This window comes from Echinops telfairi, unplaced genomic scaffold (assembly GCF_000313985.2).
Source record: "Echinops telfairi isolate 266 unplaced genomic scaffold, ASM31398v2 ScPeMD7_7458;HRSCAF=8496, whole genome shotgun sequence".
NCBI lineage: Eukaryota > Metazoa > Chordata > Mammalia > Afrosoricida > Tenrecidae > Echinops > Echinops telfairi.
In genome coordinates, this window is record NW_022111358.1 from 38,771,927 (window position 1) to 38,797,789 (window position 25,863).

The 25,863-nt window shown below is 52.9% G+C and overlaps 1 protein-coding gene and 1 pseudogene across 3 annotated transcripts in view; one reads left to right on the plus strand and one right to left on the minus strand.

Annotated features, from left to right (window-relative positions):
* RGS9 (regulator of G protein signaling 9) overlaps positions 1 to 25,863 on the minus strand; it is a 65,402-nt gene that overhangs the window by 33,691 nt on the left and 5,848 nt on the right. For 2 of the 3 annotated variants that reach the window (XM_045299875.1, XM_045299876.1), the window contains exons 2-9: positions 16,586 to 16,682; positions 12,856 to 12,906; positions 12,107 to 12,213; positions 11,846 to 11,897; positions 11,473 to 11,531; positions 11,086 to 11,162; positions 7,537 to 7,618; positions 2,918 to 2,989 (exon numbers count right to left, since the gene is read on the minus strand). In XM_045299875.1, coding sequence (XP_045155810.1) covers positions 2,918 to 2,989; positions 7,537 to 7,618; positions 11,086 to 11,162; positions 11,473 to 11,531; positions 11,846 to 11,897; positions 12,107 to 12,213; positions 12,856 to 12,906; positions 16,586 to 16,682 — 597 coding nt within the window. The remainder of the gene's footprint in view (positions 1 to 2,917; positions 2,990 to 7,536; positions 7,619 to 11,085; positions 11,163 to 11,472; positions 11,532 to 11,845; positions 11,898 to 12,106; positions 12,214 to 12,855; positions 12,907 to 16,585; positions 16,683 to 25,863) is intronic. The other variant, XM_004709179.3, reaches the window with a different exon arrangement.
* On the plus strand, positions 16,924 to 17,406 carry LOC115872871 (annotated as a pseudogene).

Consider the following 25,863-nt stretch of genomic DNA (forward strand, 5'->3'; position numbering starts at 1 on the left):
ACACACACACACCACACCACACACATACCCTGCATACTCACATGCTGTTACACATCACACACACCTACTCTCACACACTCTCTCACACTGGCATACACATCTGTTCACACTCACACACATTCCCACAATACACTCACCCACTCATCTCACACAAATGCACACCTATCCTCACTCTCACTGACATTTACAAACTCACATTGACCCAAGTTTCCTCATGTGCGCACACACAGCATGCGCATACATGCACACCCATCACTCACACGCGTGTGCCACAGACACACACTGCCCCCTCACAGGCACGTGCTCTCGCACACACAGACCCTCCCGCCCTCACGTAGGCACTGTCCACACACCTTCTCACTCTCACACGCACACTCCCATGCCCAGTCACAGCCACACACCTCTTACCAAACACGCGTGTGCACACACACACACACACACACACACACACACACGACACACAAAGAACCCAGACCGCCCCTGAGAAACAAGAGGGTCACCGATGACAAATACTTCAGAACCAAACCTGCCCCAGGACAGGGTGGGGGATAGGTTCCTCCCTCCCCCTTCGGCCACCCCCACCCCCTTGAGAGATTTCTAGGGTTGCCAGTTATCCATAAAAAAGCAATTCTTCCACCCGGGGTTCAGCGGTTTCCTTAATGACTCTGTTCCCATGGCAACCAACCCACGAAGGCCTCCCTATCATCTGTTATCTGACAGGGGGAAGCGGAAAGGACTGGCCGTGGGAACGGGGAGGGGCTGAGAGTGGGACGCTCCATGCCCTGGGGGACACCCTCTGGGGACCAGCTGTCCCGCTCCTCAGATGCCCCATCCCTCCTGCACCTGAATTCCAGGTCCCAGACAACAGGAGAGCTGCCTCGCACCTCTGTCCTGCCCCCACCCGTGGCCTCCTCCTTCCTCTTTTCCCACTCAACCCTCCTCCCCTCCACTCAGGCCGTAAGCCACTGCCGGGTCTTTCAGATGGTGCACAAGAGCAAAGGTCACAGCCTCCTGGCTGCCCCAGGTCCAGCGCTGCAACCACTCCTTCCCACTTCAGTCATGGCCGACAAAGCCAAACGGAGCGAGCCCAAATGAATAAAACGTGGGTGGACCAGAAAGCTCAGTGAGACCGGAGAAATTCAGACTGGGCGCCCTGTTCAAAACTTGGGCTCCCTCTTAGCAAACAAGGATGGCGTGCACACTGCACAGCACCCGAAGCTCTCAACAGACAGGGTCTTCAACAACGGGGCCCAGCTCCGAGACGGCTGCAGCCATGCTGTGCTTTGCACGTGAGCTGCTGTCCACAGTCCTGGCAATGAGCCGATGGCCTGCATGGGGCTCCTGAAAGGGCTCCACGGGTCTCTTCTGAGTGTCCCGTTCCCGATCCCGTCTCATTCTGCTATTCCTACATTCCATAAAAGTGGGCCTGCTATGATTTGACTGCACTCTTATGACTCCCCAGCGTAACATTAAGGCAGAAAACAACCAACCCAGCTAGCGGAGTTGATAACTGGATGGTTGGAGGGTCAAGACCAACCAGAGACACCTCAAAAGAAAAGCCTGATTGATGATCTCCCTCAAAAAGCCCTTGAAGCCCCCACAGGGGAGCAGTTCTACTCTGACACACATGCCGTCACTAAGAGCTGAACTTGACCCCTTGGCAGCTGGTTGGTTGGTTCCTTGGATTAGGGGGTCTCCACTAATTGTATTCATCTCCACTTGTATTAGTAGTTTTGTCTCCGGGCGACATAGGCAATGTCTGAAGACAATTCTTAATGTCAGAACCCCGGAGGAAGGCACAGAAAGACTGGCGCTTAGCACCTAGAGCTCAGGGATGCTGCCAAACAGTCTACAGTGCACGGGACAGCCCCTCCCCCCACGTACAATGATCCAGCCAAAATGCCAGTCATGCCAAGGTTGAGAAATGCTGCGTGGATGCTCACTGTCTCCACAGTGTGTAGACGGCATTGCTTTACTTTAAAGAAAAATGGTGCTGGCCAGGGGTTTTAAACCTGGGGTCTATAGTCTTCTTGGAGTCGGGGATCCAGTTGATATTGTGAGCAAGATGCCTGGGCACCTCTGGGTGTCATCCCAAAGTCATCAGATTGTCAAGGGGGCAGGGGACTCGGAGAGCTTGAAAGCCAGTGATGAGGCTCTCATCTGCTCTGAGCCACATCTACAGTTTCCCCTCCTCCACGTACAGCCTCGGGCCACCCACGCTTTTTGTCTGGCCTCTCCCCACTCCTGTCCCTGGCACCTCAGAGCCAGTTACATCATCTGTTGTCAATTTGAGAGGATTAAGAGTGAAGGGGAGGAGTTTAGCCTGTCAATCAGGTGGCAGCTTGATGACCTCATTTGGAGGCACTAAGGAGATAAATAACTCACTTGATGTGGGACGCACACTCACTCCCTGGGAGACATTGCAGCTGACAAGACACAAGGAGCTATGCTAGTGCCCTGAGCTGGAGAAGCCACATGGAGACCCCTGCCAGCGCTGAGATGCTTACAACACCCCTGGATCCACAGGACTTCCCACCCACTGGCCTGTGATCTTCCTGGACTCAGCGTCATTGCATGTGTTTCATGATTCTGAAGAGGGCTTTATAGATTGGTATCAGACATACGGACTAATATTGGGCTTATGGACTTGATCTGGACTAGGCTGGGATGTTTTTCTCCATATTCAATTGCTCTTGTATATAAAGCTCTTTCTTATACACATATGAATCTCCCTGAATGTGTTTCTCTAGTCTACCCAGACTAACACAGAGCCCATAGACCTCCTCTCACTGATGGTGTCAAAGAGGAGGTAGAGGTGCCCTAGCAGACACGAACAGATAGGTGGACACCCTTCTAGCCTCAGAACCTGCTCCAAGCTCCACTTCATGTACACAACACTCTGGGTGCCAAGACGTACCTGGTTTACCTTAACTTCATTTGGGTTGGTCACTCGGTCCAAGCCGTAGTCCAACACGTTGTTCACTCCCGGCTGTACAGAAGAAAGACAGCATCAGAACCAAGAAGAGTATCTACACTCAGACCTCTGGCTCTACAACCCTGAAACCAGAAGAACTAGATGGTGCCCAGCTACCACAAGCAACTGCTCTACAAGGTCCCAGACAAGAGTGGGAGAAAAAGATGGAACAAAACTCAAAATCATGGGGGTGGAGGTGAGGTGGGAGGAAGAGACCAGGCTTACTGATCAGATAGAGACTTGAGGAGTCTGTGAGACTATGGCCCTCAGCCACCCTTCAGATCTGGTCCTAAACTCACCCTGCATGGCTCACCTTTCAGCCAAACCATAGGCAGGTCTATACGGGGAACAATAACACTAGGGAGATACACATGGCTTAGAACAATCAACTCTTTGAGAACAAAAGAGCAGCACTGACCCAGGGACGAAGTTCTGGGGGTTGGAAAAGATGGAGGGATGGAAACAGGAACCATGGGAAGAAAGCAGGATACGTGACGGGTCAGTGTGAGGGTTGCAAACAGTGACACGAAACAAACCTGTGGGATTGTTGAAGGCAAAAGTGATCTGCTGCGCAAACCTTCCCCCAGTTCACACACACACACACACACACACACACACACACAACCCCAAAGTGTCTAGTTCCTGATTAACTTCAAGTCTTGGCCAAGCTGCCGATCCTGAGACTTAAGTGAGAGAGTTGGTGCTGAGCCCACAGGCAGTGAAGACAGTGTGTATGAGACACCCACTGAGCTGCTGAGCCTTGCAGGGGGTGGTCTGCACCGTGGCATGGTGGCAATGGACCTAACATAGGTGGATTGATAAATGATGAACGGGTGGATAATGGCACTTATAACACCAAACATAGGAGTGGATGGATGGATGGATAAATGGACAGATGGATAGATGGATGGATATTGACATTTATAACACCAAATAGAGGGATGGATGGATGGATGGATGGATGGATGGATGGATGGATGGATGTTGACATTTATAATACCAAATAGAGGGATGAATGGATGGCTGGATAGATGGGCAGATGAATGGATGTATGGACAGAGGCCTTTATAGCAGCAAACATAGTGGGATAGATGGATGAATAAAAGGATGGGTAAATGAATAGAAGAATGGCTAAGTGGAGGGATGGACAGAAATATGAATACAATACAAATGGATGATTGGATGGAGGGATGGATGGGTGGAAGGTTCAGTAACAATCAAATTCATTAAGACTTCACTGGCATTAATATAAGGGAGTCCCAAGTCCTCCGGCGATACTCTTTCCTCTTCCTACTTGGCTCTTGTCCTGGGTCTAACAGGGACAGTGCTCATTCCCGTCAGGCACTCCTGGGCTCCAATCCTGCCTCAGCCACTTCCCATCCATGCAAAAGATGTCCATTCTGTACTCCTGATCCTTCTGTGACGTGGAGATGGCCGTGCTCCCAGGCAGATCATAGGGGGCATTTAGTGCGTTAGACAATGATGCTCTCGACAGAGGGAAGCTACCCAGGGCAAGGAGAATGTTCCGGACACAACAGGGCCAGCCCAGTGTTAGACTAGCCATCTTTTCAGTCTCTTCTGAGTGAGCTCCGTCTTGCTTGCTCTCTCTTGATTTCTTTCAGCCAGAAACTCAAACCTTTCTCTTCACTCTGGGCTGGCTTGTTGCCAGGCACCTATCAATGCCCAACAATACATGCTGTTACCAAGGCTGGCTGCTTGTTCTGGAGCAGAGGTGGGGAGTGGGGGAGCAGGGAGTCCAGGGAGGGTGACGGGCTTTTCCCCCATCACATTCAGTCTCCTCAAAAGGGTCAGACCCCTTTTGTCAGTTCTGACGTAGGAGTGCCCAATAACGATGAATCATTTTAATGGCTAATTGTATATGAAATGTTTTCTCTAACAATGACTCAACTGACGTATCCTTTTCTGCTTTCTATAAGGCACGCTGGACGTATCATCTTAGTATAAATCATATACGTATCATCTTAGTACAAATCCCATAGCATACAACTATGGGAACACAGATCATTTACTGTGTGTGTGAAAGTTGAATTCAACAGGGTGTCCTGCATTCTTCGGGGATCCCGAGTTCCGGAGAGAACTGCTGGGCAGACACCTCGGGCAGAAGCAAAAGCCAGAGGGAGGGCACTGGAGAGGGGCGGGGCAGTGGACAGGAAAGGGAGTGCTCCCTGTTTCTCATCGGGCTCTTGCTGTGCTGCGCATCGTCCTGGCCGGGGGCAGCTCCTGGAGATGTAGAGATAGATTCATCACCTGCCTATCCACCTGCCGTCCATGCAGTGGTCTGCATGTTGCTCTCAACAGAGGTGGCTAGAACAAGGGCTAGTGAGCCTGACTCTCACACACAAGTGGCCCCTAGGCTCAGAGAACATGTCCTCAGAAAGCAGCCTCTGTCCACACCACCAGGTCAGGGCAGTTGGCCGCTGCATCCTCAGGAAGCTCGGAAGTCCTGACAGCACAGACAAGGGGGAAGGGTGTTCCCAACGATGGCCTCTCTAAAGGAAGCATGCCTCCCCCTGCTCAGTCACACACCAAGTGGCCGCTGTCTACCTTGTGCGCCGACTGGTACTTTGGGGAGCCAATGGGAAAGGAACATCATTTGCCATCATAGGATTCTGACCCGTGACATCATATGGGCTCAGGACCCACTGGGATCTGAGATCAAACCACTCCGACACCATTACCTCCATCTGATCTTGGCCTCTGTCAGGGACCATGGCCCTGTTCTACCATCTGGCATGGCATGCCTTCCTCCCGTCTTCCTAAACCAGGTGTCCCTCCCTCGGGCACTCGGTCCTGGGACCTTTCCTCTGGTGAGCACAATTCCCCTGTGTTAAGGTCAGTCCTCAAGCTGCGGAGAAGGGGCATGTTCTTATCCTCTACCACACCCTGTCCCGTCAGGCATAGCAGTCAGGCAGAGGCAGCACCGGGCAAGATCTTGTCCCTCTAAACAATGGGGCTGACGGAATTTCCGATGCTCAGGGCTGTGGGCAGGCTTGAGGAAGATAATCCGCGGGAAGTGAGTGGGCCCAGGGCAAATGTTCAAATGCTTCCAAGCAGCCCTATCGGACAGGGAAGAACTCCCCCTGTGGGTTTCTGAGATTGTAACTCTTTCTACGGGAGTACAAAGCCAGGGTTTTCTCTTGAGGAACGGCTGGTGGTTTTGAACTCCTGGCCTTATGGTTGGCAGCCCAACATGTAAACTCGAAGCCACGGGGCTCCTCTGAGAGCCCTGACTGCAGACCTGGTTCAACAACAGGGTCACTGATGAACGAGCAGGCCAGCGAACAAGCAGGTGAACACCCAGATACAAGCACCACGGGCTGAGTCACTCACGGCACCCGTTGGCGACAGTCCCCACACAGGCTGCTTCAAACGTCCCAGGCCAAGTGCCTTATTTGCTTTGGCTGGCTTTGTTCCCACTCGACTGACAGCTTGTTTAGGGTTCTTGGAGACAGGCTGACAGCCCACAAGCTCCTGGGTTTCCCAGCCTGTCAGATTGCTCTCCATTGCAGGCAGAGCTGTTCCCCAAACAGAGGGCCCTTCCGGCGGAGCCCCTTACACCCTGCCCTGGCCAACACCAGGCTGAGAGCAGGGGTTTGGAATGCCGGGGAACACAGGGTCTGCGTGCACGCTGCCTCTTTGTTCCATTGGTTGCCAATGACTGACTACTGGCGGCCTCCCGGGCAGGCCAGCAAGGCAAAGCATTGACAGGCTCGGCACCATCCTCACAATCATGACAATGCTGATGCCCATGTTCACCGTCACCGGGAGTACACCGGCCACTCCTTGGAAGACAGAGGCCACTGCCTGTTCCAGCACAGATGCGCAGCCTCGGGAATCGAGCTGGACAGTTCTGCCCAGCTCTGCAAGGATGCTCGGAGTCAGGGTAGACGCGATGGCAATGCCTGGTTCTCTGTGCTGGGGGCAGAGGCTTCTCCTTTCCAGTGGCGCGACGTGACAAGTTACACTCCGTCACGCGTGTACAGCTTGTTCTTCCAGATCACAGAAAGCACGCAAGGCCAAGATCCTCTGTGCTCCAGTCATGAGAAGCTTCGAGCACACTTCTCTCTGCCTCCCTCCTCAGCATCCCAGGGGCTGGCACCTAGGAGAGGAAGACGGGAGGGAGCCAGAGGCTTGAAGCACCGCTTCTGGCTCTGTGGAGTTTCTGTTTTCTATAGCATTCTCTTCTGCTGCTTTGAAGTCTGAGCTCTGCTTTTTCCTTCTTCTGTTCCTTTCCCGAGGCACGTTGTGCTGGCCAGTAAAGAGTCCCAGCCTTCAGAAGAGACAACTCATTCAGTCCCTCCCTTGGGCAACCCCACTGACCCCTAACACCAACGGAAGGGCCACGGGTAGATCCCCGCCAGACCACGTACTGGCGTGCCGGCCAGCGGCACTGGGGCACGAACCCATCACTGAGCAGCTCCTTGTGCTGATCCAATTCCAGCCCGCAGGGAGATGAGCTGGCAGAGGGACAGTGCGCACAGTGTGGGGATGGTGGCGAGAGGAAGGGATGCTGAGGGGAGGGCAGGCAGGCTAATACTCACAGGGCAGCGGTGCACCAGCCAATACGCCTTCTCCTGGCCATCCAGGGCATACCTGTCGGCTTTGTTCCTCTCCTTGCCAGCTCTGAAACACCAGAAGCGCGTTTAAGGCCGGTGATGCCTCGCTTCTCTTGGCCACTGAGGTGCCCTCTCCCTAATCACCTGGACCACCCTCCTCAGCCTGCCCAAATAAACCCTGCTTTGCCATAACCATAAAAATGGCAAACTCTTAGGTCCCCCTTCGGGGTCAGGTCCCCTTCTAACTGCCTTGGCAGGTATGAACTCATGTAACCCTCCCAAGGGCCCTTCCTCACTCCACAGAGCAGGGGACCAAACTGAGAGAGGCCATCCCCCTGGGAAGAAATGGGAGAAATGGTGATGGAGGTGGGGAACAGGGAGGTGGCAGAGGTGATGGGGGCTGGGGGTGCAGAGATGGAGGTAGTGGAAGAGGTAGGCTACAGTGGTGGAGGTGGGAGGTGGTGGCAGAAATGGGGGTGGGGTAGTGGAAGTGGTGGTGGGAGAGGGCAGTGTGGGGGGAGGTCGTGGAAGTGATGGAGTGGTGGAGTGATGGGAGGTGGCTGAGGTGAAGGAGGTAGAGTTGGGGGTGATGGAGGTGGTGGGGAGTGGGGGGGAACGATGGCAGCCATGAAAGTAGTGGGGACATAGGAGAATAGAAGCAGTGGAAGTGGTGGGGGTGATAGAGTGGGAGGGGAGGGGAGGGGGATGGAGGTGCTGGGGTGAGGGTTGGTGGGGTGGGAGTGGTGGAGGTTCGAGAGTGGTGGGGGGGCAATGGGAAGTCGAGGTGGTAGACGTGATGGAGGTGGTGGGGTTGATGGCGGTGGTGGAGGTTAGAAAGGAGGGTGACAGAAGTGGTGGAGGTGCTGAAAGTGATGGGGATAATGGAGGTGGCGGGGGCCGAGGTTTGGAAGGGGAACAGGCACTGGGGGTGGCAGAGACCACAGAGGTCTTGCTCATAATCCACAGTGTCTCAGACAATACTGAGTTGTTAAACAGCCATGACCTGCGACTAACCCTAGAATCCAATCAACTCCACGGGCTTCACAACTCCCTCCCTTGAGAACAGGATATTCCTGGCTGGCATTTGAACACCTGGCCTTGTCATTTTCCCTGGTTTGTTTGGTTTGGGGTTTGGGTAAGGTGTCCGGACACCCCGCTTTGGGCGGGACAGTCCCGATTTTTGGCATTTTTTAAAAGTCCCGATTTTTTTTTGAAAGAATGCATGACAAACTAGGAAATGGTCTATTTGGTGCATATAGACCAAATTTTTAATCAAGACCCCCACCCCGGTCAATGGTGTCCCGTTTTAAATCTGGTCACCTCCGGTTTGGGGTTTGAGGGTGGGGGCTGGGGGGTGACAGACAACATCATCAAGATTTGACCTAGTCGACCGATCAAAACCAGAGCTTGTGATGGAGGGAAAGCTGGGCCCCTGGTCTCCTCCTGACCTGCCCAGTCCACTCTGCCAGTCCAGCGAGTTCGTGCTCATTCAGGGCTCTTGTCTGCGCCCAGCGCACAACCCTCAAAGCCTCCCTTCCCTCTTTCCTCTCCCACCGGGGTAGGGGTAGGGATTGATGCTGGGCTTTCCTTCGGCAGGAGAAGGGAGCACTACCAATTCCCCGTGAGCCTCGTTCAGCACCGTTTCCACAACGACCTCAGCTGGCACTCGGCTGTGCCTGTTTTCCGGGGAACGTGAGATGACGCGCAGGGCCTCTCTAAGGCAGAGCCGGCCCATTTGTTTCCCAGCTAATGTTCGGTGAATCACACCCAGAGGGCCAGAGCAGGGTCATTCCACTGGGTGTCTGAGCAACCTCGTCTAGAAATTGAATATAAACACGGTCGTGTCAATGGCCCCCAGCCAACCTAACTGGATTATCTTCCAGGCTAACAAGCCCCTGTCTTCAGGAGAATGAGCCACAGAGGACCTGGGGCACCCCGCGGCGTCTCCATAGTGCTGCCCAGCTTAGTAAACGGAGTCCATGGAAAAATTACTGCTCCCCCCACCCCAAGTCCTTTCTAGTTTTGCTTTTCTGGGAGAGAGCTGCGACAAATGGATTCTGAGAGTTCGTGAACAAGGGATGCTTTCAGTGGACTGCCTTATGGTTTTGATTGTTTTTTGAAGCAATAGCTATTCGCATATCATTCATTCATTCATGTATTATTTGAGATTCACTTATATTCCAGGCCCTGAGAGGATCCTGTTGACCCAAAGAGATAAGAGTCCCTGCCTTAGAAGAACGTGTAGTCTAAACCTTCCACAACTCGTCAAGACGTAGAGAATGATAAACTGCCGTCTGGGCGAAGAGGAAATGTTTGTGGTCCCGTACTGTAGAATCCAGAGGATCCTTGTGGCGATGTCTAAATTGGTCGACAAATCTTCGACACTCTTTCCACTGAGATGGATGCCTGTGTCCCCGGTCTCCTTGAAACTGGGTTGGCTTTCGCGGTTGTTTCAGATGACACCAGACGACAAATGGGCACTATGTGACTTGTGAGGGGGCCCAGCAAAGAAGGGGCATCAACGCTTTCTTCCCTGGAATCTTGCCTCTTGGGAGATGCATTCAGCTCCATGCAACCAATCCAATTGCCAAGGTGCTGCCATGCTGTGAGGAAGCCCAACCTAATGCATGAGGAGAGGCTCAGGAGCTCCAAGGGTGGAGGGGAAATGCCCAGCCAGCCCTCCAGCTGTACCAGACCCCCAGTGTTGGATCGCCACCACTTCGAGCCCCTGAGCCAGGCCTTCCCAGCTCAGCCTTTCATGAATCCTTGGCCCAGAGAAAGGGAGGGATCATAAAACAATGGTTGCTATTTGGGGGGTCACTTCGTTTGTGGGTGAGCTATCTTCAGTGAGAGCTGATCAGAAGAGCCTTTCGGAGGCTGTGACCCTGGAAGTTGGCACTCCTTGGTTGCTTCTGTGAAACCAGGAACGCGATCCTATTTCTGTGTGGAAAACGGAGGGGGAATGGGAGGAATGGAGGCCAGCTGAGAGGATGTCCTGATGGTCCAACTGCAAGTGAGGTTGGTTCACTTGGGTTTGGGTTGTTGGGGGCGGAAGGGGGGTTCGGTTGCCCCGTTCCCCCCCTTCAGTTCCTTTTTGCTTGTTGGGGCCCTTTTGGGCAGAGTCGAACGCTCCTTTGAGTTTCGGAGGCTGTCGATCTTTACAGGAGCAGTCTCCCAGAGAGCACCTGGTGGGCTCGAACTACTGACCTGTCAGTTAGCAGATCAACACATAATCCACTACCTCACTCGAAGAGATTTCACTAGCTGTGATAATCAGGTGGAATGACTGACAGAACCCCAGAGAGGAACACGGAGGCGGGCGGTGTTCGCTGTGCTGCTTTGCACAGTCCTTCGAGGAGAAAAGGTTTGCAGGGTGGAAAGAAGATTTGATCAAATATGGGCCGTGCCTTTCTCTCCCCTAAGCCCCCGTGTTTGGCACACAAATGCCCCATAAAGATTTCTTCTAATAGCAGGAAACAAAGAAGGGAGGGAAGGGGCTAAGGCCAGGAGGACTCCCCGGCCCCTCTCACTTACCTGTACTGCTCTTTGGCCTGCATAATGACAAAATCCCACTTGTAACTGATCTTTTGGTTCAGGAAATTGTAATTTTCCTAGAAGGGAACACAAAAGGCAGGGCTGAGCCCCAGAACCATGTGTGCACTGCGGAGCAAGCTGCCGGCTTCACAGCAACACCAGCCCAGACCAATCGCCTCCCACCCACGCTGGTGTGCATTCCAGGGGTGGCCCAGGGCCATCAGAAAGCCTCACAGCATGTCTTCATTTGCTGGGATTCTTTTCTCTTTTTTTTTAATATAATAACTATATCTCCGATCTGATTAGGAAGACAGGCTTGGGGATGATGAAGAATCTCGTAAGACGAGATTCTTCACAGAGCCGCCAAGACCAGCATCGTCAGCGTACCTTTTCATATTCTTCCAAAATCCCCTTCTTCTTGATATTGCGCTTGGTCAGATAGATGGCTGGGAGAGAAAACAGTGGTATTTTCCATCATCATCATCATCACCATCATCATTCAAAATGGCATCTGCAGCCTTCGGAAGCAAGCAGGCTGCTATGCTCAGCTGAGCAGCCAGCTTAGCAGACCAGCCCCCTTCTCCCTGGGAGCACTCCCCAGTGCTCAGCAGGCCAGCCCCCTCCTCCCTGGGAGCACTCCCCACACAGATGGGAACTGACATGAAGGTCATGAGGACAAGACAAATGCCACCAGGAAACAGCAAGCAGATAAACAGCCTGTTTAGTACGACTCCAGGCAGATCCAGAGACCAAGATTTACCGTAGTCTGTATCTTCAGCCGGCCACTGCTGGGTGGGCCAGAAATATGGGGTCTACAAGAGAAACCAGGGAAGCCACGCTTAGACCCGTGGTTAAGACTCTGGGCGCCCCCAGAGCTTGACCTAGGAGGCAAATCTACACCTTAGCCCCGCCCCACCATTTCCAAAGTCCCTAATCCCTGAAGACTAAGAAGTCAACCACTTATCTTTGCAGTAAGATGACTTCTCATAGGAGTGGCCCCAAGGGCAAGCCCAAGACTCACCTGAAATCGGTAGAGGCTGCCGTCCGGCTTGAGAATCAGGTTCTTCGGGTCTTGCAGGGGGTAAATGTAGCCATATTTGACAATGAAGTTGCCCAAATTCTGGGCCTCTGGGAAGAAGCAGTTCAGACATGAAAGATAAGAGCCGGGGCCCAAAGACAGAAGCTTTGTTGCCTGGAGATAGGCCCCTCCTTTCCCACTGCATCTGAGGAGTGAGCACATTGTTCTCTGGGCCTCACTCGTTGTGGGGGGGTCTCGGCTGGGCCCAGACACCAAGGAGGATGTCAGCCACAGCCCAGCATGACAACTGGGCCATCGGTGGGCCTATGGAGGTGGTCTGTGGGGGGGCGCTTAGGGTCTTTCCTGATGAACAATCCCCAGTGACAACATTCTTTCACATTTCTCAGAGACAAAGGCTCAGCCTCCCCAGAGTCCTTGCAAGGACTGCCCAGTTGACTTCCACACACTGGGCCCCTAAGACTGTCCAAGTATCACTCGGTCCCAGAGAGTTTTCAAGGGCTAATCGAATTTGGGAGTCAGTTGGCAGGCCTCCATCGCTCTTAACCCAGTTGAGTCAACCTCACTTGTGGTTGAACCACCACACTAGCCCCCAACTGGCCTCCCGGTTCCCAATTTGCCTCCTTGTTTCACACCCAAGTAGGACTCAAACTTCAACCCTTGGATTACCAGTTGACCACCCAGGGACTTTGTCTGCTGTGCGCACCGTCCTAGACAGGAGGGCGGGCTCTCACCCAGATTGGAGATCCACAGCCGTTGGGTGATCCACTGAAGAACGTCACTTCCTGTAAAACAAGCGTCTTCGGTCATCATACAACACCTGGACCCAGGTCCAGCCTCACACCCTCCTCTGCACGGTTGCCTCACGTGGTCCTCCTCACCCCTTCCACCTTATCCCTGTCCTGCTACAAACCTTCGGGACTCTCCAAGGCGCCCAGTCCAAACTCCAAAGCCTGTCACCAAGGCCACTTGTGACCTGGCTCTGAGCAGATTCTCAGCTTTGTCTCCCTGCCACCTACCCAGACTTGCCCTGTCGGACTTGTTGTCTCCTTACGGTGATTCCAGAAAGCTAGCAGACCAAGTCTTAACCGTGAGATACACAGATGCGGGGGGCCATCCCGGGGGCTCCACGTGGAGCTTGGACACAGGAAGTAAAAGAGGGCAGCTGGGGTGAGGGAGAAGGGGTGGGAGAAGGGAGTAGGATCATGTGTGTCAGAGTCCACATGCCAACAGCTGGTATGGAGGTGGGGAGTTTGGGAATCTGTTGTTTGTGTGTTATTAGATTTTGTTTTGTTTCGGCAGCTCAGAAGCAAACGCCTCCATGTCTACACTCCTACTTTTAAGGCTAGGACAGGGTGTTTCAGACCTGCCCCTCCCAGTGTCACTGTAAATGCCATACCGCAGTGCACAGCCCGGGCAGGGACCCGGACAGACAGGAGAGTGATGAGCTCTCTTGCAAGGAGCCAAGGGTTTTCCATCCACTCAACTGCTTCATGAACCATCAAATACAATTCCAGTGCCACGGCGTCTGCACTGAGGGGCCTGGGCGCTCAGCACACAAGATGCTCAGGCCCCCATCTCAGTTACCTTTCTCCCCAGGCAGTCCGGGTCACCTGTCCCCCCAAGGAGCCAGACAGCGGATTACCCAGCAGGCTTTGTTTCACTGGTGCAGGTATTGCAGGCTCCGTCCGTATGTGGCCTGAGCCTGCAGTAACTGACATTCGCCGAAGCAGGCAGGACATGGACAAAGAAGGTAGGGGCAGGTGCCCTGTCCCCATTTGAGGGCCAAATGAGTCCAGGGTACCAGGAAGGGGAGCATCTCTTGCCCTGGGACTCTGTCCGAGGCGAGTGTGGAGTCTGGGGTGATGTGCAGTGGTTGCTAACTGCTGGAAAGCCACACACAATGGTACAACATGCTGCCGAACCTGAGTCATCCTCAGGCTCGGGTGCCTATTGGGCCACTGTGAACAATAGGGGTTTCGTTGGCTAATTCTTGAGAGTAACCCCCCAGGCCTTGGTCCGCAGTGCCACTCCAGGCTCCAGCCAAGACGCATTAGCCTGATGGCAGGCGGCAGGTGGCTGAGCCTCGCTGCATCTCCACTACCCCTCTGCACACCGCCTGGTCACAGCAGCTGAGGTAGTTAGTTTATTGTGCCAACCTGGCCGATAAACACATGTGGGGCTGCACACTTGCACAGGGCCACCCCACTTCAACCCACCAATGGTCCCCCGAGGCAGAGGTTGCTGCTCCCACCTGAGGCTGCACTGTCTTTGTGTCGAGTTGAGACTGACTGGTGGCAACCCTAACCCAGACTGTCGGTCTTTATGGGAGCAGGCAGCCTCATCTTTCTCCTGAAAAGAGGCTGGTGGGTTTGAACCGCTAATCTTGCAGTTGTGTGGTTCAGCATCTAGTGCACAAGGCCACCCAGGCTGGGGCCCTCGGGCTGATGGGAGGCACGGCAAGGACCCTGCTCACCTTCCAGTGCTCTCTGCATAGGCCAGATGGGCTCGTGATGGACTGAACCCCCACCTGGAAGCGGCCCTCTGCTAGCTCAGAGACTACCCATCAGCAGATTACCATGAGCCGTCTCCCACTCAAATAGAGTGGAACATCCAGGCTAGAATCCCTCAGGGCCAGGGAGGGAGGTGGGGGTCTTAATTGGGGGGTGACAAAAGCATCCAGATGTGGCTGCTCTTTGAGGAACTACCCTGCTCTCTGGTTTTCCCAAGTCAGGCTCATCAGCTTCCCCTATGTGTGTGTGAACAGCCTGGAGCATCTCGCCCCACGCTGTTGTTGCTTCACCTAGCCAGAGTTTGGCTTTCTGCTGCTCACACCCAAGGACCCCTGGGACACTGTGCAAGTGGGAGCACCGCTTCTTCCACGCAGTCACAAAAGGACAGCCAGCTTGTCCCTGCAGAGACACGGGGACCTTGAGTGAAGAGTTCATAGCCAGGCCATGAGGGACGCTGAGCGTGACAGCTCACCAGCACAGACGGGTGGTGAATCCTGGACCTGATCTTTGTTCGAGAAGCTGTCGGCTTCTGCAGGCACCACGTCCTGGTACACGATACATGAAGGAGCTTCAAAACCTCCGAGGACAGGCCATTACCTTTTCACTTCAATTTTTCCACGCACGTGGGTGAAGCCTCCTTGTACGGTCTACTACAATTCCATCTAACCCCGCCCAGAGAGTGAGGACAGAGGGGCTCCAGGGTGTATAATGGGTATGCGTTACTGCTAACCACAAAGCCAGCGGTTTGAAACCACCAGCCGCTCTGTGGGATAAAGATGAGGCTGCCTGCTCCTGTAAAGATGGACAGCCTCGGAAGCTCTTGGGACAGTTCTATCCTGTCCCACAAGATGGGTGTAAGTTGTGATCGACTAGACAGCAATGTGTTTGGGTTTCTGGGACTATGAATTAGAAGGCAGGGAAGGGTGAAGGAAGACAAGGGCTGGGGGGTGTTTTCTTCTATTGGTTTGGTTTTCTCAACCCCCTGGCTGGTTTGGTCTTTCGCTATCTGATTTTGTCAAACACAAAACATGCAAAAGTCAACAACAGTAGAGGCTTTCTAACTAAGACCTCCAGGTAGAAGGAGATTCAGCAGTGACCTATGGAGTCTTTGCCACTTTCCTCTCTGGCCCCTCCCTCAGGAAGAGACGATAGTCCCGGGTCAGTGGGCTGATTCTATCAAAGGAATAAACAGCTTCCACCGTATGGAGTATCAGGTCTCTGTCAAAACTACTAGCTCTATGAAAGAAGCCATAGGCAATGTATGCCAATAAAACTTTATTTGCTAACACAGACTGTGGCCAGAGACCAGGGTAGCTCCACAAAGGGTGGAGCTTTTCAGGGACCCTTTTTACTCTCCAGTGCTGCTACAACAGCAATGGCCAATGGGTAGCTTTAATAAACAGAAATGTATTCTCTCACAGGTTAGGAGACTAGAAGCCTGATTCAGACCATCAGCTCCAGGGGGATCCTTCCTCTCTACGGGGCTCCAGGGGAAGGTCCCTGCCAACAGCATTCCCCTGGGTCTATGAGTTTCCCAGCATAGGGACCCTGGTTCCCAGGGGCACACTCACTTCAATCTCTTTCTTGGTGCTCTCTGCCCACTTGGCTGATCTCTTTTAGATCCAGAAGAGATTGATTTCAGATAAAACCTAATCCTACTTCATAAACATAGCTGCCTCCAATCATGCCTCATTAACATCATAGAAGTAGGATTGGCAACACAATGGATAATTACATCAGATGAGAAAAATGGACAATAATTACAAAATTCTGAGAATCATGATCCAACCAGGTTGACACACATTGGGGGCACACAATTTAACTCATAACACCCCTCCCTCCATTTAAGATGCAGCTGTGGCCAACCTTCCTGAAGCCCCTATGTGGCCCACAGTTGTTCTGCCATGGCGTGGTCTGTACCCGGCCAGGACTGTGTCTCAGGATACATCACCTGTCATGGCGTGAGGGACGCTGGTGACCAGGACCCTCTGGTTCTGCATTCGGACCCCCGTCTCGGAGTTCTGCATGTCCTTCACTATTGCTTCGATCTGAAAGATAGCAGAAGAGGTTGGCTGCGGCCCTTTCTGGAGGACCAAGTCAGGCACAGGTGCAAACAACCTGGTGCAGAAAAAGATGAGCACCGGACTGCCCAGAGTGCCCTTCATGTGAATACTTCCCAAGCGTGCTTCCTGTGTGTACTTCCCATGTGCCCTTCACATGTGTTCTATGTGTTGCACGTGTGCCCTTCACGTGTGTGCCCTTCACATGTGTGTTTTATATGAATGCTTCATGGCCATAGAGACCTTGACTGTGTGTGAAGCTCAAAGAGATTGATCCTGACTCAGAGAGTCTGGGGAGCGTTTAAGATGGGATTTCATGAAAGAAGATTTTGCTGGCAAAGGAGCAGTGTGAAGAAGAGGCCAGAAGGACCCCTGGATCACCCAAAGCCTGCGCAGAGCTGCATCCCCACGTCCAGCGCCTGCGCCCCACCGCCGGCTCGAGAACGGCTGAAGGGGATGCTGAGGGAGACAAAGCCCAGGTGAAGGCTGAACTCAGGGGAGATCGGCAAGGTTATCTGCTAAACCTGCTCCTCCTACAACGGCCCCTGCCAAGACGGGAGAGAAGGTGCCCAAAGGGAAAGCTGATGTTGGCAAGGATGGGAACAGCCCTGCAGAAAGTGGAGATGCCAACACGGACCCAGCACAGAGAGCCGACAGTGCTGGAGATGCCAAGTGCAGCACGTGCATTTCTATAATTGTGCACTGCCGGTGACTGTGCAGTTGGAAACACTATTTGGTATCAAGTTTTATAAAAATGCAGCATTTTGTTTCACTTTAATTTTTAAGCTATGTTGTTAGCACACAGAGCACTTCGTTGTTGTGAGGGGCTGGGGGGAGGGTGCCAATGTCTCCAATAGGCTGTCTCTAAGCTGGATTGATGTGGAAGACAGCACGTGCCCTGCTAGTTTTGAGAGACTCCCTCTGGGTTCCCAGGAGGAGGGATTCCCTGATGCTCACACGGTTGAGCCACCTTGGCACAAAGCCCTTGTGATGGGGAAAGCGTACAATTGGTTTTTACCTCCTCCGGACCCTGTTCACCCTCTCTGCCTTCAGTATAGACTTGACTCCCATAAGCCGGAGACCTGTTGGAACCTGACCTCCAATCATTGGTGGTTAGCCTGTCGGGCGATCTGGACTGTCCGGGGACACCATCCAAACGGCATCCCTCAAAAGAGCAGCGGGCCCTTTGTTCAGAGGGTGGCTCTTCGGATGGGTAATTCTGCCAAGTTTATTTCATTTTCTGAACATCAGGGTTGGCTCATGGAAAGAGGTCCAAGCACCACGCCGCACGTGAAACGTCAGCCCTCACTCTAAACTGTCCCCGTTCAAAGCGTCGGCCGAAGACCCCATCGGGTTTGAGAGTGGCTCTCTGATTTGGGTAGTCCATTGAAGAAGGGAGTTGGAACGTTGTTGTACACTGTTAACGATCGGCTGCCCATGTCGTGCCTGAAAGCGTTTATGAAAAGTACCTTGCATAAAGCTGGATACCATTTGGCTTGGGGGGAGGTGAGATTATGCTGGGGAAGTGACGCCACGGCGCAGGCAAAGACATGGCAGGACCCCGGTCTTGTGTGAGCACGAAGAACGGAAGACAGTGGGAGAGGATGCTGCAAGACCACGCCCAGATCTGGTGGCCTATTCCAGTGGCGAGCGCAGGACAGTAGCCCAACCACAAAAGTTATGTTGACGTCAACCCCTGACCCTGTCATTCAGACTCTGTTCGGAAATGGCAGGTTTTCTTCCTGAGATGCGAACGAGACCATACCAGAGTAAACGCACTGCCCTGGAGCCTACAGGACAGGGTAGAACTGCTTCGGTGGGGTTCCCAGACTGTAATTCTTTGAGGGAGTAGAATGCCTTCTCTCTCTCACTAGGAACGGCTGGTGGTTTCAAACTGCTGACTCTGTGATTAGCAGCTACGTGGTTGGCCCACTATGCCACCAGGGCTCTCAGATATGAGAATGAGGTGGGTCCTGATCCTGATCACTTCTGAGTTTCACGGGAAGTAGAACAGACACGAGATTCCTGGGGTGACGACAGATCCATGTGGGAGTGCACAGACAAGCCAAGAGGCCCCAGAGCAAAGCCCAGACAAGAGGAGTGGGGTTGAGAGATGGAATCAACAAGGCCCAGAGCTTAGTTTGGACAACTGTGGTTGTTAGGTACCATCCAGTCGGTTCCTGTCCATAGCGACCCTGTGCACAACAGAATAAACCCCACCGGGACCTGTGCCATCCTCACAACTGTCCCCACACTTGAGCCCGTTGTTGCCGCCACCATCTCAATATACCACCTTGGGGGCCTTCCCTTTTTGCTGCCCCTCTACTTTACCAAACATGATGTCCTTCTCCAGGGACTGGTCTCTCCTGACAACTTGTCCAAAGTCTGTAAGAGGATGTCTCGCCATCCTTGCCTCTAAGAGATTCTGGTTTTTCTCCCAAGACAGGTCATCTGTCCTTTTAGCTAGCAGTCCATGGGACTTTCGATATTCCTCTCCAGCAGCACCACTCAGATGCATCGACTCTTCTTTGGTCTTCCATATTTAGTGTCCAACTTTCACATGCATATGACGTGATTGAAAATACCATGGCTTGGGTCAGGCTCACCTTAGTCCTCAAAGTCACACCCGTATTTTTGAATACTCTGAAGAGGTCTTGTGCAGCAGATGGACCCAATGCAAGGCATAGTTTGATCTCTTGACTGCTGATCCATGAGCTTTGATTGTGGATCCAAGCAAAACAAAGTCTTTGACAACTTCCACATTCATTTTCTCCATTTATTTTGATGTTACTTATTGGTGCATTTGTGAGGATTTGGGTCTTCTTTACATGGAGTTGTGATCCACACTGAAGTCTGCCATCCTTGATCTTCATCAGCAAGTGCTTCAAGTCCTCTTCACATTCAGCAAGCAAGCGTGTGTCATCTGCATACGGCAGATTGTTAATCAGCCTTCCTCCAATCCTGACGCCACATTCTTCTTCATACAATCCAGCTTCTCTAATGATTTGCTCAGCACACAGATTGAGTAACTGATGTACACCTTGCCTGATTTTAAACCATGCAGTCTTTCCTTGTTCCATTCCCACAACTGCCTCGTGATCCTCGACAAGTTCCACATGGGCACAATCAAGTGTTCTGGAATTCCCATTCTTCTCAAGATCATCCATAGTTTGTTATGATCCACACAGTCAAATGCCTTGTAAAGTCAAACACAAGTGAGCCTCTTTCTGATGCTCTCTGCTTTTAGCTAAGAAAAATCATGGGCAACTCGCTCAGCATTTCTGAACGCGTTCAACCATCTGATCCTAGAACGGGGGTCATCCTTGTATGGGCTCTGCTGATTCCAAACAAAACAAAACTCACTACTACGGAGTTGATTCTGACTCACAGTGACTCTGTAGGATCGAGTAGAACTGTTCCTGTGGGTTCCCTGACTGTCACCTTTACAAGAATAGAGAGTCTCATCTTTCTTTTTTTTAATCACTTCATAGGGGGCTCATACAACTCTTATCACAATCCATCCATCCATTGTGTCAAGCATATTTGTACATTTGTTGTCATTATCATTTTCAAAACATTCTCTTTCTACTTGAGCCCTTGGTATCAGCTCCTCATTTTCCCCCTCCCTCAGGAACCCTTGATAATTTATAAATTATTATTATTTGTTCATGTCTTACACTGACCGCTGTCTCCCTTCACCCACTTTTCTGTTGTCCGTCTCCCAGGGAGGGGGTTATATGTAGATCATTGTGATCGGTTCCCCCGTTTATCCCCCACCTTTCCCTTCCCCTCCTGGTATGGCTACTCTCATTATTGGTCCTGAGGGGTTATCTGTCCTGGATTTCCCTGGATTCCCAGCTCTTATCTGTACCCGTGTACATGCTCTGGTCTAGCTGGATTTGTAAGGTAGAATTGAGGTCATGATAGGAGGAGGGGAAGAAGCATTAAAGAACTAGAGGAAAGTTGTATGTTTCAACGGTGCTACACTGCACCCTGACTGGTTTGTCTCCTCCCTGAGACCCTTCTGTAAGGGGATGTCCGGTTGCCTACAGATGGGCTTTGGATCTCACTCTGCACTCCGCACTCCCGCAGCCTCATCTCTCTCCAGAGGAATGGTGGGTAGTGTGAACTTCAGCCTTTGTGATTAGCCCACTACACCACCAAGGCTCCTCTGCTAACCAACACGGTTCCTTTTATAGTTAAGTTAAATCATTGTGGAAACTTCTTTATAAAGAGAGCTGGAAATGCTTGTCCTTAAGATTATAACCAATAGTGCTTAAGGTTATAACCAATAGTGCTAGTAGCATTTGTACAATTGGGCCATCTTTGAAAATGTGCATGTAGAGCTGTTTAAACACCTTTGAATAAAAACCTAGCTCTACTAAGGCAATCAGATATAAATATTTACTGAGCATATGTTAAGTACTTAGTACTCTAGGGAATAGAAAATGGCAAAATACATAGGCCCAGTCCTGAGAGTTGGAGAAACAAGCTGTGAGAGACACACATTAATATAACACCTACACCTCAGTCTCAACGACCTTGAGACCCAGAGAACTCAGTGTCCAGCTTCCACTACCAAGAAGAGCTCAGAAAGGGATCACATTAGAAGGTCCTGGACAGATGAAAAGAAAATGTGGATAAAACTTAAAATCATAAAAAACACTAGACTCCCTGGTCTCCCTGACAGAGAGTGGTGCTCCCTGTAAACTATGGCCTTTAAAACTGAAGTTGATCCCCACCCCCATCCCACCCCCGTGGCTCAACATTCAGCCTAGGACAGGCAGGTCTACAAGGTCAATAATAACACGAGGGAGATACCCACTCTTACGGCAATCAACCCTTCCAGATCCAAAGGGCAGCATGGGCCCAAGGATAATGTTCAGAAGGCAGGACGGGACAGCAAAGAAGGAGCAATGGAAACCGGAAACAGGGAGGAAGTGGGATCCGTGAGGCGACATGGTGAGGTTACAGTCAATGGCGTGAAACAAAAGGTGTGTGACTTGTTGAACCAAATCACAACACCAAGTTTAAAAAGAAAGAAAGGAAAGTTCATTTAGGACCTCGGGCTCCAGGTGCAGAGGAAGCTCAACTCAACTTCCTTGCTCCAATTTCTAAACCAGGGGCTTAAGGCAAACAAATCGATGTCACTATGTTCTTGGTAAAATACAGATGATAAAAACACCTTCCCCATCAGGGGGAGGAAGGGGGAAAAGAGAAGCTGATCCCAAGGGCTCAATAGAAAGCAAATGTCTAGAAAAGAATGATGGCAACATATGTACAAATACGCTTGATACACATGAAGTGTGGATTGTTATAAGAGCTGTAAGAGTCCCGATCAAATTATCTTTTAATTAAAAAAAAACACACCTTCGGCATCATGGGGACCTTGTGATGGTGTGCTGAGATTAAGCACTTAAAGGGAGGGCTCACCACACAGTAACTGCAGAATGGAGGGTAGCAGTGCCTCAGGGGTAGGCTCCTTGGCTGCCATGCAGGAGACCCAGGTTCAATTCCCAGCCAGCGCACCTCACACACAGCCATGTCCTCAGCCAGTGGAGGCCTGTGTGTTGCTTTGATGCTGTATGGGTGTCCTCAGAGCTGGATGGTCTCAGAAGAAAGGCCTGGTGATCCTCTGTAGGTTGTCACGGTCTGATGCATGGCTGCCCATGGGGACAGCCCGCAGGATCCAGCATGCTTTCATTCTGACACACAGGGGGTTGCCATGAGTTGGGGGCCTACCAACCAGCAGCCGATGCCAGCAGCAGCCCAACCGGAAACTAGGATGATTCTGAGCATTGAAAGTGCTTGGTGGAGTGCTGTGCATAGGTAGTATGTCGTCCAGTGCTGAGTGAATTGTGCATCCGAAAGTAAGGAAAGGGTTCATTGTAACATGACTCAAGAGAAGGCCAAGGGGGGCGGGCGGGCTAGGGGTGGGTGGGTGCTAAGACGATCAAAACTGTGTGATCAGAGAGTGAGTTTGATCTCCCCATGGAGGAGGGAGCTGCACTCCCAGGGAGGGCTGACCTGAGAAGGCCAGGGCCTCGCTCAGATAACCTAGCTATTGGGGGCAACACCATCCACCACCGGGGGTCCATTCCGAATCACAGTGATCTAGCGAACACAGCGGGGCTGCTCCCTGGTGCTTCTGAGCCTGGAAATCCCCCCAGAGCCGATGGCCTCATCATCATTGCCCAGAGCAGCTCAGGGAACCTCCTGTTGGCAGCCCTCTGTGCCTCCAAGGCCTCCAGGAAGGGACACAGGAGAGCCCCAAACTGCCCAGTCCCCCTCAGCCCACCCACTCCTGAAGCCGAACACCTCCCATCTCTTCCCTAAAAAGAAGCGTGGGTGGGACCGTGTCCTAATTCAATGAGTTGGGCTGGGAAGTACCAGGCTGGTGGATCAACCCCACCAGTCACTCCTCGGGCTGGAAGGGCAGCAGTGAGCTGTGTTCTCACCACTTCGGTGCCCCCACCCCGCCCCCACCCCATGCCCAAAGCATTTAGGAGCAGAAACCATTCACTGTGGCCCCCTGCGGAGGAGCGTGCTTTAGCTTTCTGTACATTGTGGTGTCAGGACATGCCCACGACTGGGCGGCAGGGGCAGCTGGCCGCGTGGTCCACAAAGAGCAAAGGGACAACCACAGGGAGGGTGTCCAGGGAAGGCTGGGGGGCAGCTTGACTTCTCTGGAGGTGGGCAGGGGCGGAGCATGGGAGCCAGCCCTTCCAGACCCTCCCTGACCCCCAATACCCTGCCACTTTCGAAGTGGCCCGAGTTGGCTGCCAATGGATTTGAAATGCTCTTAGTCAAAACCTCAGTGCACCCCAGCAACCAGGGGTGGGGGCAGGCGGGGGACCCTCGGAGAAGAAACAGAAACTGCCCTGACAGGTTAGAAAGTTGAGCTTCTCCGTGGAAAGTCACAGACTTAATTCCCCCTTCATATGGAAAAAAAAGAAACAAAGAAAGGAATCTAGTCATAAAGAGTTTGAAAATAACCTCCAGGGGAGGAATAATGAGAGCTATTTTAAAAACACAATGCAGAGAGCCCGGTTTCTTTCTACAGGTGGGTCTCCCTTCAAGACAGGTAGGGTCGGGTGGGAGGGGGGGAGCATCACATGTCCCTGGCCCACCATCGCCCTGAGGCTGCAAAGCCCACCAGCCTTTCAGCCTGTTCTCCTGAGACTTCTCCTCCTCTGCAGGTCCCCCGCCCCCGCCAGCACCCAGAGAGGACCCCACAGAAGACGGTGTGTCCCGGGCATCCCTGGCTGCTGCCAACGGTTCAGGCGCTCAGCTACTGACCCAAAGGCTGGTGGTTCGACTTCACCCAGGGGTACCTCACAAGGCAAGCCGGGCTCGTCTGGTTCGGAAAGGCCACCACCCTCCAAACTCTGGCGGACACCTTCCCCTCTGAACGCATGGGGTCGCTGCCTGTCCCGTCGCAGTGGGCGCCATGGCCTCTGGTAACTGTGCCCTCTCCTCTGGCAGAGAAGCTCCACGCCCACCACCGAGTGGAGGGGGTCTGCGGAGTGGGGGGGCTTCCCAAGTTCCCCAGAGAGTGAGAGGCCTTGGCTTTTCTGCCCCAAATGGCTTTCAACTCTCTCTCCTGAGGGTGGGTAACCCCCCAAAGCTGCTGGAGAGTGACCGCTGCCCCATCCAGCTAACACCAATGTCCCCACTCCATGCTGCACCGGTGTCCCTGCTGAAGGAGCGGCCATCTCTCCTGGCTATGTGGCCGCCCCGCCGCTGGGCCCTGTCTGACCCCGTGGTAGGGACATGTCAGCGCTAACCTTCCCCACCGTCCCGTGTCCCCTCTCAGATGCAGAGGCGTGTCAGGGAACCCCGCCGCCATCACTGCAGGCTCAGACGTGATGGCTTTGATGGCTTCTGCATCCCACCTTGCACACCCACGATGCTCCTCCTCACATGAAGGCGCTGTCACTCACAGCTCATATCTCGAGGCTGGAATTTTCCTTGAAGTCATGGAAGGCTCCCAGGGGCACAGTCGTAACTAGTGGGCTCCAACGACCAGGAGCCGAGAAAAGACTAGGCTAATAAGCCTGGTGGCAGGGGGCTGGCGGCCTCCGGGCATCTCCAGGTGTCCCACGGAGCCTTCCCTGAACCGTGCCTTCATCAGAGGTGCGTGGTCTTTTCCTGGACCCTGTCCCCCCTCCCTGGACACAACCGCACGGGGCAGCCAGATGCCCTGGCCACACTGGGGCCAGCCTCTTTGGCCTCAGCTGCTTTTTCTGAAGCGTCCCTTTCTTGCCTGCTCGTGAAATCCCACCTCCCTGGCAGGCCCTCTCACCTCCCCCTGGACGCTGCCTCTCGGGCACTGCCTCTCTCGGGTCTGCCATCTGTCCCCAGCCTCCTGGTGATCTCTAGCCTAGGGTTCTCCCCGGAGTAATTTGTGGTGGTGTTTGGGGCTGTCCTGGGCCTTGGAAGGGGGTCAGCAGCACCACTGGCGTCTATCCACTCAATGCCAGTAGAATCCCCCTCCCCAGTGTGACAACCCAAAATGTCTCCAGATATTTGACCACTGCCCTGAGGCATGTCCATCCGGCTGCACATTCGAACCACTGAGCTCTTGCTTGGTTTCTTAAAGACACTGGTCCCACCCAGGCTAAGGGACAGGGACAGAATTTCACCTCCTTCAAACAACGAGTTGGGATCTGGTGATCAAATCGAATCGCCTGTCCTGGGATCAGCAGCCATCGTTCGACCTGTGATTGTTGATAGGTGCCGTCCAGTCGGTTCTGACTCATCGGGAGCTTACGCACCACAGAGCCACGCACTGCCTGGCCTGTGCCATCCTCACCAGTGCTCCCACATTGGAGCCCATGGTCACAGCCACGGTGTCAAGCCACCTCCTGGGGGCTTTCCTCTTCGTCGCTGCCCCTCTACTTCCCCAAGCATGTTGTCCTTCTACGTGAGACCAAGCCTCGCCATCCTGGTCTCGAAGGAGCTTCTTCCGGGCAGATTTGTTTGCGCTCTCAGCAATCCGAGGGACTTTCCATAGTCTCACCAGCGCCATCATTCAACGCACCAGTGCTTCGGTCCTCCTCATCCGGTGCCCAACTTTCACGTACACAGGAAGCAACTGAAAAGCTTGGGTCGGGGGCACCTTACTCCTCCAAATAAACCTCTTGCTTTTCAACACTTTTTTTTAGTC